General features: G+C 47.4%; 1 protein-coding gene and 1 long non-coding RNA gene across 2 annotated transcripts in view; one reads left to right on the top strand and one right to left on the bottom strand.

Moving 5' to 3' along the window:
- Positions 1-2163: 2163 nt before the first annotated feature.
- Positions 2164-5639, bottom strand: stc1l (stanniocalcin 1, like). Its single transcript, XM_040157688.1, has 5 exons — positions 5398-5639; positions 3830-3972; positions 3639-3746; positions 3440-3543; positions 2164-2842 (listed from the first exon to the last, which is right to left on the bottom strand). The coding sequence occupies exons 1-5, from the start codon at positions 5510-5512 to the stop codon at positions 2551-2553; spliced, it is 762 nt and encodes a 253-aa protein (XP_040013622.1). The 5' UTR covers positions 5513-5639; the 3' UTR covers positions 2164-2550.
- Positions 5640-6277: 638 nt separating this feature from the next.
- LOC120806474 overlaps positions 6278-13429 on the top strand; it is an 8571-nt gene continuing 1419 nt past the window's right edge. Inside the window, exon 1 of the long non-coding RNA XR_005709705.1 lies at positions 6278-6382. This is a non-coding gene — a long non-coding RNA (uncharacterized LOC120806474). The remainder of the gene's footprint in view (positions 6383-13429) is intronic.

The following is a 13429-nucleotide window of genomic DNA, read 5'->3' as shown; positions in this document are numbered from 1 at the left end:
TAGAGTTTCTTTTTTTTTTCTTTTTTTTAGAGGCTCAGTAATTTTCTAGAACAGCCGCTCACTGTAGCTTCTATCAAACAAACAGGAAGAAACTGTGCATTTGCTGGGGACTATTTTCAGCGGCGGATGAATCCCTAATTTTTGTGTTTCAGAAACATAAACAGAAACAATTTAACCGACACCGCAAACCAGTGGGAAGCAGCACTCCGGCTGATGGGACGGATACTTAAACAGGGTACACACAGAACAGTGGAGGCCCACGGGGTGGGCAGGGGGCAGAGGTTAAGGATTGGGTTAATCCCTGTTTCTCCGCTCATCATTTCGGACTTTTGGATATATGCAGCCTTCCGGCCTCATGGTGACCAGCAGGACCGTATTCGTGCATCTGCTCCGGGCATAAAGCAGAGGTCAGTTCTCGTCTTTCCATGACTCAGTAGATGGAAAACCGCTGTTGTGCTGCGGCTTCCCAAACAAACAGAGTTTTATAAACACTTCTTCGGGGGTAAATTGGGGCAGAGCTGTGATGCCGACGGTCTGTTTATCATCTGCTGCGGGGTTGAAGGTCTCTGTTTGGAACACTAGATTAGTTTTGGGCAGCTGGACGAATCCGGGAAAACACAAGAGGTCTGGATATTTTTATGTGTGTGTACGCCACCTGGTGGCAGCGCTGCAACCTACATAAATAAAGTCGGGCATCAAGCCACTCTCCACCTTCCAGACGCGCTTTAACGCAGACACTGTGCTATGTTGAAAAATCCAGACCCTGAAAATACAGATCACGTCCATTTGCTCGAGAGCTGGTCACGCAGGCTGTTTCCCACGCCCCCCCCGCGGCAGATGCACGTGAAGCTCAGACTACTACGTGAAGGAACCATGAGAAGAACACTTTTGTTTTGAGTGCAGGGGGACGTCGGACGGTAACTCAACCCCCCTCCCCAGTTGAAAGTCCTGTTTTCTGCTGACCTCCGGTGGTTTAACCTGTCACCGGGGTGGAACGGGGCCCGAGGCCTTCGACCGCAGGCCCCGCAGAGAAAACACTGCCCTGCGGCCTCATGAGTCGCTCCGACGAAAAGTAATCATGCGTCCGTGAGGTCACGTCAGTGAAACACTCGCTGTGAGAATCTGGAGAAAAACGCACCCGAAGTCCACGCGCTTGTCACGCAGAACAAGCGTCCGTTTCCTGTTCATCATGCTACTGGATGACCGACTCTCGTTGATGCTGCCATGCGTAAGTTGCAGCTGCTTGTGGTTTCCGAGAGTCTCGGCTACTGTTGGGGAGTGGAACGAAACCTGCGTTTGTTCAACGGACGTTTGCGCGTGAAGTCTCAATCCGCAAAGTTACCGTCAGTTAATGCAGGGAAAGAACCGGAAAGACAGAAACGTAGAGGAGCATACAACTGGAATATTTCAGGGAACGTGCAAGCGCCTCAACGCTGTGCTTAAATACACTACTTGAGTAAATGTACTTAGTTACTCTCCACCTCCGGCCGATCTACAAACCACTCAAACGGAGTTGAGTGTCAAAGTTCGTTACTGGCCTCGGAAAATAAGAGTTTGACAAAAATCTTTAGCCTCAGGTGAGTGGCCAGAAGTAACTGAGTACAGCAGCTCCATGGTTTGATGGGATATCGCTCTGAATAACGAGTAATTAAAGTACATTTTGCTGAGGGGAAATTCTGAATGCAGGACTTTCACCTGTAACGGGGCATATTCACGATGTGCTGTTACTACCTAAGTAAGGGAATCTGATTACTCTTCCCGCCCAGGCTTTCGGCTGCATCTCACGGTGTTCGGCCGATGAAGACCATCGGATAAGGCTGAAAGCTCCAGAAAAGGCTGGTAAGCGGACTTACGGCTAGATTTTTTTAATCAAAGTGCAAGTGGAGATTTCCACTCACAACATCCTTTTACAGTCAAAATACATTCTTTCAATCAGTCCGTTGTATTTGTGCATTATTTGCTTCGTGGATTCATTTTTGTTCAAGTCTTTTCTCTTATAGGTTTTGTCTCAGCATCTTATTGCAGATTTTAAGCGGTGAGAGTTTTTTGGTGCAGGGCAAAACAACATCAAGAAAAATCGCATGAGCCAAACTGAATCATATCACATAATTTATTTCTATCACAAACAGCCAGGTCGGCTTCCAACATCCCACCCCCCCATTTAAACATGGCGTACAACTTGAACTAATGAAGTGATCTCAGACCAGCAAAACGGGCCCTCACAGGGGTCACGAAGAGCTCCATGACCAGCATGGAGGCGTCTCCTGACCTCCACAGCCTCCCCCCGCCCCCCCCGCACTACATTAAATATAACAGCTTCATAAATTAACTGGTTCAAGGAAATAAATATCAAAGGTTATCACTGCCATAGGCCACTTTTCAAAGGTCTGTACCGCAGGTGCGTCAGGTGGCCCGAGTATTCACCATAACAAACAGCCCCTCATAGTAATTATTACCCCAATCAGCATCTAAAGCTCTGGGCTAAACAGTAATCATAGCGAGACACGATCTGAGGAGTGAGCTGCGTGTTTGTGCCAGTGTGCCTGGTCTCTACTTCCGGGCTTTGACCTCCGCCTCGCCGTCATCCACAGATCTCCGGGCGAACAGGTGGGTGGGGTCTCGGCCTCTGAAGCCGGGCTGAACGTTGAACACGGGCATGTTTCTCCAGCTGGACGGGTTGTTGTAGGCGGCGGGGCCGGAACCGGCGGCGCACGGCTTGTTCTGGACGAGCTGGAGGAACGTCTCCATGTCGGGGCCCAGCCTGGCGATCAGGCCGGCCCTCACCGCCGCCACCGTCTGCTCGTCACAGGCCTGCAGGCTCTGCAGCAGGGTGCTGTAGTACCTGGCCGACCCAGCGGGCACACGGGACAGGGGGAGATTTCAGCAGCGTGTGGGGGAAAAAAAGACACAGAGTCAGGAACTAAATGGGCAGGTAGCACTTTACTTTCACCCCCTTGTAAGTTTAATAAATCGATCTAATCTCTATTTAACCAGGCGATGAAATCAAGAGAGACCCGAGTACAGCAGGGAGACAGAAAAACACACACGACCCGAGAGAAGAAAAGCACTTACGGCATCAGAGGCTATCACACACACACACACACACACACACACACACACACACACACACACACACACACACACACACAAAGAAGCTACAAGTTGAAAATCAGCCGGCGGGACGAGACAGTCACTTCAGAGACAGTCAAACTTAAAGAGCACAAGTGCCTTCCAGGCCCGGGAAACCTATTAGTCCTAGAAAACCAGTTCTGATCAAATATTGCATCCCTTCTATCTGCACGTCCCAGAGGTCTCCTCCTGGGGGGCCTCCGTAGGGGCCAGTATTGGCACTACGGCGCTGCTGCCTGAGCACATCATTTGTGGTTAAGACTGAATACAACGTGGTGCGTGGGACGGACGTGCGCCCCTCGGTCCCGACCTGTTGGGGAAGTGAGTCGGCACCTGCACCACCTCTCCGATAGCATCAGGGTTGGTACGGGCCACGGTGCAGATGTCGAGACTGGTGTAACACTCCTCTTGCACCTTTGTTTTTAATAAAGAAGACAAGACAGACAGTGATCAGGGAGGCACCGGGCAGCGTCGCCTTCGTTGCGGGCTCCTCGGCGCGTTTTACCAACCTCAGCGATCATCCGCTGGAAGATGTTGCAGCGGCGGATGGTCTGGAAAACCTTCGCCGTGATTCCCTGGGAGATGCAGTGCAGACTCTTCTTGACAAAGGTTTTACCCTGCGGGAGAGCGGACACAGGTGAGGCGGGCGGAGGGACGGGGAGCGGACGGGCGGGCGGGTCGGACAGAACCGCACACTGACCTCTGTGTTGAAGGTGGCGGCGGTGTGGAGGAAGAGCTCGCAGATTTCATGCATCCCGTCGGTGTCACAGGTCGAGTTTTCCAGGCAGGAGAAGAAGCCGCAGCCCACAGCCACGGCACCGTTCAAACATCTGGCCACATCCGCTGCGAACACACACACACACACACACACACGGGTTTTACGCACACAGACACACAAGAGTGTAGATCGGGAGGGACACAACGATGTCGGGGTTTTTGTGCCGAATCTCGGTGAAGTAGCCCAACTTAAAATCCTGTTTAGTGTCCTCGATGAAGACCCAGAGACAGACACCGCTGCCTGATCCGTCAACGGGGGTCAGGTCTCACGTTTAAAGGACAATTCTGGCTGTAAATAGAGACACAGTGATGTTTCTTTATCTGAAAAACATTCGCAGGAGGTCCAAGTGCTTTTTATTCTTTCCCTCAGCCCTGAGTCGTGTCTGCAACAACAGACCCCCCCACGATGTTAACAAGCTCACCGCCCCCAGTCCGGGCAACACGTGCAGGGGTAGTGTCAGTTATCAATACAGCCTATCACCTGCACGTCCCCGGCACCGAGGCCCCGGTTCTGCTGCGTCTCATGCTGTTGGGCCGAGAGGTTTATGGGGATGGAGACGGAGCGAACGACGCTTCACGCGTTACCTTTGAGGGATGATGCCGGAACTCGGCGCGGGCTGCGGGTATGAAACTACTCTCCCTTCCAAGGCGTTTTTAGATCTTTGAATCTTTTCCTCGGCTGCCCCTTGTTTTCCACTCGTTTTTCAGACAGTAGGACAAATCCTCAACTTCAAGTCTCTACCAGGGGATTTAATGATCATACGAAAAAAAAAAAATACAACGAAGCTCCTGTACTTTCTGAAGCTGAAGCGATTAGTCGATTAAACGATCGGTCCACAGACAGAACATGAATCTGCAACCATTTCTAAAGACGCGATCTCCTACTAGTTCTGTGTTTACAAACTGCGAGGATCCTCTGTTACGGGCAGAGGTCATTCATTCAACTCAACTTCGAGTCCGGTCCTGAGCTATGAGGGCGTCCGGAAGGTCACCGAGGCTGCTCCCTCTGAAATGTGGTGGAGCAGAGGGGCGAAGGCGCAAGTACAAGTTCCTCTAAACGGAACACACTTCAAGTGCAGTACTTGAGTAGATGTACTCTTACTGTTACTGTCCGCCATCGACGCAAACCACCGCAGAGAGGGTCAGAGGTGAAGTTGAAAACGACCTAAAACCACCGGTTTAGTTCTCGGGACATGAACCGAGCACAGTTTCCGTCCGTGCCGCAACACGAGGCCGCCAGCCACCGGTCTCCACTCATCCCACCGCAGCATGAATCAAGACGGGACGGCGGGAAGAGCGCAGGGTGGAGGCAGAAACACGAGCTCTGGAAGCGTGGACACGGGAAAAAAAAACACAGGTACGGTCCTTTGAAAGTAGGACAGAACGAGCGAGGTGTGGCTCGATACCGCCGGAACAAACGGGGAGAGAAACAGAGCGGAACAAACAGGACGGTAAATCAGAGGCTGCCGGTTACACACGACCGTGACTCACTCGGGCTGTTTGCGGAGAACCGTGCCCGGCGGGGAGCACCCTCCTCCGGCAGCAGCTCGAAGCAGGCGGCGGAGCCGAGGATGAGGGGCAGGAGCAGCGCGGATCCGGGCAGCATGTTGTCTCACGGCGAGGATGAGGAGGATGAGGAAGGTGGTGGTGTTGTTGTTGTTGTTGTTTTCGTCGTCGTCCTGGTCCTGGTCGCGGTCTCTCTGTCTTCGGCTGGTCCCGCCTGTCCTGCCGCAACCTTTCCCAGCCGGTACTTATACGAGGTCCGCTCGGCGCTGGCCAATCGGAGCGCGCCGCTCCCCGCGGGGGCGCAGTTAATGGTTTATTCGCGGCTGTAATTAACCCACAGAGCTAATTGGATATTTCCACACACGAAGGAATTTCCGAGCAGCCGCGAACTCACGGGATCGTTTCGGGCTCCGGGTTCTTTCTTCTCAGTCGCTCGGTGGTGAGAATGTACGAAAGTGTTCCTCCGCGATGATGATGATGATGATGATGATGATAAATCAAGACTGAACATTAGAACAGTATGTTGATTTTGGGAAGAATCGATAATCCCGTCGTTGCTATCGCAGTCATTATTATCCGGTACAACGAGAACAAGTTCTGAAACAACTGAATAAAAACCAAAATACTTCAAAATTAGAAATATACACAAGTCACGTCTCATAACGTAGTAACCAGCGGCAGCATGATCTGTTCCCAGATAGTAACGGGGAGCTGGGTTTGTGTGTGTGTGTGTGTGTGTGTGTGTGTGTGTTGCTGGTTATCTGTGATAATGTCTAACTTTCTAAAAATAGCAGGACCAGTAGGAAACGGATGCGTCCGTTTCTAATTCCTGTCACGTCTGTGGTTTTTCCTGTGTAGTGGTTCAGTCGAGCAGAGAGAGCTGATCAGTGACTGTGGACGCACCGGGACGCCCCAAATGTCCCCCGTGGACTTCCGGCCGCGGCCGAAGCGCTCGGATCCCGAACTCCAGGTAAAAGCACCTCTACGGTCAGTCCATTACAGGTACGGGTCCCGCGACCACGATCCTGTTCAGCTAAGATACGGGCGCAGCGTGTCCTCAGTTTCACGTAGTTAGTGTCTGAGCAGTAAAAGTACTTCATCTAGATCCAGTATCAGAGTAAAAGTACTTCATCGAGTTCCAGTATCAGAGTAAAAGTACTTCATCGAGTTCCAGTAACAGAGTAAAAGTACTTCATCTAGTTCCAGTATCAGAGTAAAAGTACTTCATCTAGTTCCAGTATCAGAGTAAAAGTACTTCATCGAGTTCCAGTATCACAGTAAAAGTACTTCATCTAGTTCCAGTATCAGAGTAAAAGTACTTAATCTAGATCCAGTATCAGAGTAAAAGTACTTCATCTAGTTCCAGTATCAGAGTAAAAGTACTTCATCTAGTCCCAGTATCACAGTAAAAGTACTTCATGTAGTCCCAGTATCACAGTAAAAGTACTTCCTGTAGTTAAAGTATCACAGTAAAAGTACTTCATGTAGTTAAAGTATCACAGTAAAAGTCCTTCCTGTCCTTCCTGTATCACAGTAAAAGTACTTCAGGTAGTCCCAGTATCACAGTAAAAGTACTTCCTGTCCTTCCTGTATCACAGTAAAAGTACTTCCTGTAGTTCCAGTATCACAGTAAAAGTACTTCTTGTAGTTCCAGTATCACAGTAAAAGTACTTCCTGTAGTTAAAGTATCACAGTAAAAGTACTTCCTGTAGTTCCAGTATCACAGTAAAAGTACTTCACTGTGCAGGGACCTGTCTCCTGTGACTGGTCTCTGATTCTAATGGATCATTGATCCTGAGTCACGGAGGCTTCGGCAGCGTTTTACTGCTGGAGCTGCTTTTAGCTACGTCAGAGACAGGGACCAGAGTTTAGTCCACCGGTTCCCAACCCGGGGGCCGGGCCCCTCCAGGGGGTCACCAGGTGAACCTGAGGGGTCGTCAGATGATTCATGGGAGAAGAAAGAAGAAGAAGCAAAGTTCTTCTGAGCTGGACTTTTCTCAAATATTTGTTTTTGTTGTGAAAAATTGGATAATTTTACCCATTTGTGCCTCAAACAGTTTTTTAAATGAAACCATGTGAGAAGTTTCGAGGGGAAATGTCTTTGGGACCAGGAACTAATAGCAAATCATAGCCATCTGAAACATGACGGGGAGACACAACTACCCAATAATTATTTGTAAGACCAAAAATGCTGACAACCACTGGTTTAATCTTTACCGACGTATTGTATTTTATAAGTGTTTCACGCTTTTTTATGTAAAATCTCAAACTGAAACGTAACTAGTAACTAGAGCCATGAGATAAAAGTGGTGAAGTAAAAAGTCAGATATTTCCCTCTGAAACATAGTGAAGTATTAAGTAGCATGAAATGGAAAAAAAAAAACCAGGTAGAACTCAAATGCCTTAAAATTGTATTGAAGTTCAGAACTTGGGATCTCACGTCAGAATAAATCTGACTCGTATCTCTGTCAGACGTTCCAGCAGACTATTTTGTGAGATTCCTGAATTAAGTCTGGACTCAGAGGTTTTTCTCAGAGTCTGATCCCTCTATCCTCGTAATCCCTCCTGGACCCTGTTCTTAATAATACGGGAACTACAGCCTGATTTCACCGTTGATTTGACACAGGCCCGCATTGTTTTTTTTGTTTAGTTTTTCCGAGCTTGTTTTAAGTTCATCTGGAGCCGTCGTCTGAGTTTTTGAACCCAGAGCTGCAAAAAAAAACAGCAACTTATTCACACTGAGCTGGATCAAGGGCAACTTTTCGAGGCGAACCCCAAGCATGAACTGACTTTCAGAATAAAATGGCTCGTTTTCACAGGCATATCCAGAATTGCTGACGCAGCCTCTTTGTCTTGATTTTGTAGTGGAACTTTTATCCCGTACTCTTTAATTCAATGCCATTCTGTTTTTCTTGCCCTGTCTTTTTAGGTCTTCCTCCGTCTCCTGCACGAGCTCTAGTTTACTTTGGATCGATGTGTATCTGAGCATATGTGGGTAAAAGTATGAGAAGTACGAGAATTAACAGGATCCTTTGAGCCTGGTAACAACATGTTGTAAGCCTGGATTAGTTAAACTACATCTTAAGAACGAGGCTTATGAACAGATGTGTTTGTTTGTTCGTTTATTTGGACCCCGTGAGCTGTTGCGGTGCAACAACTAGCTAATCTTCCCGGGGCCTGTTCTTCAAATGTGCCTTAATTAATCCAGGATAACAGGACTCTCGTTAATTCCCATGCAGCGTATTTGGTTCCTTAAAAGCAGTTTGATCAGCAGTTTTTTTTTGATCCTGGGTGAAGTTAACTCCCAGTCTAAATAAAGGCAAAATGAGCAGAGAGTTAAAACCATGATTTGAGCCGATTACTGTTATTATATCAGGGAATGTGGTCGGACTTCGAGTGCTGCTGGTTCTCTCTGGTGGATGTACGACGGACCTCATCGATAATCATCAACCTGCTACGAAAATGAACCCTGACTAAAATCTCTGGAAAGGCCCCTTTGATCACATATTCACTATTTCTTGCAGTTAATTATTGCACAAGCCCTGGAGTTCAGATAACAAATTTCCGTTTTGATGTGAAAACGCCATTTGCTCTGGCCCCGTTCTCCTTTCAGCAGTCAGAATTTCCTTAATGGATTCGACTTCTCCGAGCAGTGCCGGCGCCACAGCAGCCACTGGGGTCAGTATGAAATCATCCAACAGTACGACGCGATGCTACATATACGTACGCAAGTACGTCGCACGAGTACTTGCGTATCAGACTGGTAAGAAATGAGCTAAAGGAAGGCGAGGCACCACGCCGCCACGCTGCGATATAATCGGCGCTACTGCAGCGTAAACACTGCGATCGAATGCCCCTCGCTGGCCCAGTCCGTTAGAGAACGGTACGCGGTAGTGAGACTTTCGGAAAGCCACACAACCTGGTGTCCGCCGGGACAGCCGTGGACCCGTCCCTGACTACCTAGGAGCGTCTTGGCGTGTTCTTTAAAGGTGATCGGGGATTTCTCCGTCGAATGACGGTGAACGTTCCCCGCTGAACGAACAGCCGCCCCGTACGAAACCGTTTTCTTTGAAGCGTTTGCTCCGGGTTGCGTAAGAGCTGCCCCCCCCGTCCACTCTTCCTGCTCCAGTTCCGATACTGCGCCTATTCCCAGTCGAGGTTACTCCTGGGGAAAGACAGTTTGGCTGTTTTTAGATAATCATTCCTGTATGACTCGCTCCCACTGCCATGCGAGCGGGCGGGGGCCTGCTGTTGGTTTGCAAACAGTATGTAAAGCCAGTTTTTCTGCTGCGGCGTTATTAATTTCCTGAAGGACATTTGGTTCGCAGGCAGGCATCAAACACAGGAACACACAGATGACGATGAGCCACATAAATCCAAGAGTCAAAGACATAAAAACAGCATGAGAATATCGGAGTCCAGCTCATAAACATTCAATAAACGGTTTATTCACGTGTTTGTTAACAGCTCTTCCTGCGGGAACACGTAAGTGGAGGCTGCTGTACAAACTCGGTGGGTGACAAAACACAGTTGTGATAAAAGAGAATATTAATTAATTAATGACATTCTTCATCAGAAACGTCGTGATCGCTGACGAACACTGTGTATTAACTCTGTACATCTACATTATGGTGTGCTCTGGAGCCTTTATTGGAAATGTACACCCTGCTAATAAATGACATGACAGCACAGCAACAATCTACATAGCCCAAGACATACAAGGCATAAACCCCCCCCCCCCCCACACACACACACACACACAGTGACTAAATGGTTTACAACACACTACGGTGCAGGTTGAAGCAGATATACAGACATTTTAATCACAAATTAAAGTACGTGTCGATATGTTAAACAGTTTCTTTAAGAAAATCATCTGAACTGAGGAACTTAAAATTTGTCTGAATAACTTTCTCAGCTTTTACATTTTTACAGTCTGCAATATTTGACTCTCATCTAGCTCAAACTTTGCCAAGTGTCCGATAACAAGGAAGATGTTGTAAAGATTTAGCGTCTCGTGCTTTTAGCCCGGACTGTGAAAGCAGATGGACTGACTTAGCCGTGGGCCTGTGGTCAGTGCTGTGGCTGCGCCGTTGTTGTCGGAGGTGTGGAAAAATCCGCGTGTCTTATCTCTGTGTCGCTTATCAGTGAATTGTGAGAGAGTTGTTAGTGAGGAACGGCTGCGTTTCCATCATGGCCCCGGTTTTTACTGCAGGACCCGCTGAACCTCGCACAGCTCTGCTGACTTCGTCAGCCCAGAGGTCAGCAGACGCCGATAAACATCTCCCACCTCTCACCCTTCAGTTTTCATTAACTCCCCCTCCAGCACGCACTCACCTCTCCGAACCAGGGCCACGTGGGAAAAATCCTCACCTTAAGGAAACTTTGAGGCTACTTTAAGTAGCATCAGCTCCATTTATTTCCAGTTAAGTATTTAGTTCCAACCTTCAGTTAATTCAAAGCTTTATGAATGACGAATTCTGAGGCTGAACACAGCGGAGCAAGCCCTCATCCACACACGGTTCAGTACAAGAAACCGCAACCAAGGCCATGTTATTGTCAGTGTAGTGATTCTGCTCTGAGAGTGGACTTCAGCAACACACCACTCAAAAGTGTGACTAGAATGTAAACCACCTCCACACTGGAGTATACAATACAAACAGACAGAGCATAAAGGAGGCCTGAGGGAAAATCAAGAGATTAGTCAGACAGCCAGTCAGAAATGGGAAACCAAACTACACCAAAGTACAGCTCTGCTCCACAAAAACTAACACGTGGTTTCAGTGCAAAACACTGAAAAATACCGTTCTAACACACGAGCTTCCTGTTCTCGCGGGGCCACGTGCTCAGTTAGCCATGACAACGGCGGCAGATTTACCACCAAAATTCACGGCAACGTTTGAGACAGTGGGTCTCGGCTCCTCGTTTCTGGCTGACGACACGTGACTTTGCTGAAACGACAACTGTTGGCAGCGGATTTTCACGTTGTTGGAGGTTTAAGGAAAACGCTGCCTCCGGCTGGCTTGTCACTGTTTGAAGCTGACCCATTTTAACACAAGGAGGTCTTATTTTCCCGGCAAACACCAGGCGCTGACTAGCGTGGGATTTGTGGTCGAAATGCGGTTGGCCGGTCTTTGATGCTGTTTTGCCCAAACACTGGATACTACATTGGAAACAGAGAAAAAAAGGCATCTGCCACTAACAGATAATGTGTGTAAAAGTAAACCTGAACACAAAACAAATAATAATACGTTACTTTCATCTAATTTTGGATGAATACAAGAAACTTCATGGATAGTTCAAGCTCTACTCGTCTAATCCGGGCGTTTCTGTCGTCAAGCTCCGGGAGCAACGACGGTGCGTTCAAATGCCTTGAACAGAGTATAATGGCAACTCAAACTTGCTTTTTTAAAATAATGTTTAACATCCTACAACTCTGCCTCTTTGGACAACATTAGCGCTTTAAAGTGTTGTGCCTCCGTAAAGTCAGACTGGCAAAATGCAGATCACGGTGCTAGTTAAGGGTAGCCCGCCTCGCTTGTTAGCAAATGCCGGCCAAGGGCTATCGTTGACTTGAGTCTGAAACACATGGTATCAAGCCCACAGAACGAAGCTGAGGGGAAACGGGTCAAAAAGTCATCATCCTCACAAGCGGATGATCCGAGTTGATGTAGAAAAAACAAGGCAATAAAGACACAACGCTGTTCCGGTATCACGCTAAAAAGCTAGTTAGAAATAAAATGCGTTAATAAAACACAGCAGACGTTCTAGTCCTGAATGGGGATTCTTGTAACGTACCGTAACCCCACAAACTACTGTAAGTTAATAAAGTGTTCCTTGGCCTTGGATGTAACGCTACATTGCTACTGTAGATAGTAAAACTCGTTTTACAGGCATGCTAACGCTTGCATGCTAGTGACGGTGCCCAGTTTGATTCCTTCCTTACACTTTTTTCCCCCTGGTCCTTTGGGAGGGCTAAAGAAAGACACGAATGACCCTCCAAACTCTCCAAATGCAGTATCTCTTCATCAGGAAACAGTGGGACTGACAACTCGCGCCAGTTCCATGATAAATGTGTCTCACTGGGGACGGAGGGAAATGGTAGCGTGGTATTGTGAGTGACAGCGTAAAATTGAAAACGTAAGAGTAGTTACAGGACACACTGGCAAGATTTTCCTTCACTCTGCTCATAAATGTCACAGCTCGGTAGTTTGGGGCTTACGGTGAAGCCCAGCTGCCCCTGTCATATTTACACCTGTCTCTCTGACATCCCCGCAGGCCTGACACCTGAAGGCAGCACGGTGTTTGTTTGTTCAGCCAGTACGGGTTGACACTGATCTAGAGAGAAAGTGGCCGAGCGAAATTTCTCAAAATGTTGAACTATTTCTCAAAAGTTATACACTGGATAAGAAGAGGGGGGGGGGGACGTAATAATTAAGCTCGGACCAACCACTGAATTTACCGTTTTAGAATCAGAGAATAAGTCAGATTCTGATAAATTACAGTGAAAAGAACTGTTGGCAACAAGGGCAGAATTAGAATTCGCTCTCTTTTCTGTAAAATCACATCTGCTGTTTAACTCCTCTTTTCCAGTACAGAAAGAGAAAGTCAGCTGGAGGGGAATTTTAGTTTTTTATAATGTCTCTTTTAACTTCGTCAAATCTTGTTTGAAAATTTATGAATCTGAAACATCTTTGTTGGGATTCAGTATGATGGAGAATAAGGGGCCACTGTATAATAATCTGCGATTTCAAAAATAAAGTCGTATTTAAATATGATTAAAATGAAAGAATTTGAAGGTACAACTCTATTCCCAAAATATTATGATTTTTTCATAAATTTATGACTTTGCTGTCCAGACTTTAGGTTTGAGATTTTCGACTTTTTCTCAAAATAGTAAAAACCTCAATCTTGACGTATTATAATGTCTTTTCAACTTTTTTCTTAAATCGTACAATGTTATGCTCTTTATTACTCTTTTGTCCTGTAAAATTACGACCTTTTCCTCGAGATCTTA

Source organism: Xiphias gladius, chromosome 20 (assembly GCF_016859285.1).
Source record: "Xiphias gladius isolate SHS-SW01 ecotype Sanya breed wild chromosome 20, ASM1685928v1, whole genome shotgun sequence".
Classification (NCBI taxonomy): domain Eukaryota; kingdom Metazoa; phylum Chordata; class Actinopteri; order Istiophoriformes; family Xiphiidae; genus Xiphias; species Xiphias gladius.
The sequence above is the reverse complement of the archived record's forward strand: the minus strand, read 5'-3'. Positions and strand labels throughout refer to the sequence as shown.

Bases quoted from the DNA above. Each gene is read 5' to 3' on its own strand.
- stc1l (XM_040157688.1), bottom strand. From the start codon at position 5,512: ATGCTGCCCGGATCCGCGCTGCTCCTGCCCCTCATCCTCGGCTCCGCC. The intron at 3,973-5,397 runs GTGAGTCACGGT...GTGTGTTCGCAG, and splicing joins GTTCTCCGCAAACAGCCCGA to CGGATGTGGCCAGATGTTTG. The intron at 2,843-3,439 runs GTCGGGACCGAG...TGGGTCGGCCAG, and splicing joins CCGACTCACTTCCCCAACAG to GTACTACAGCACCCTGCTGC.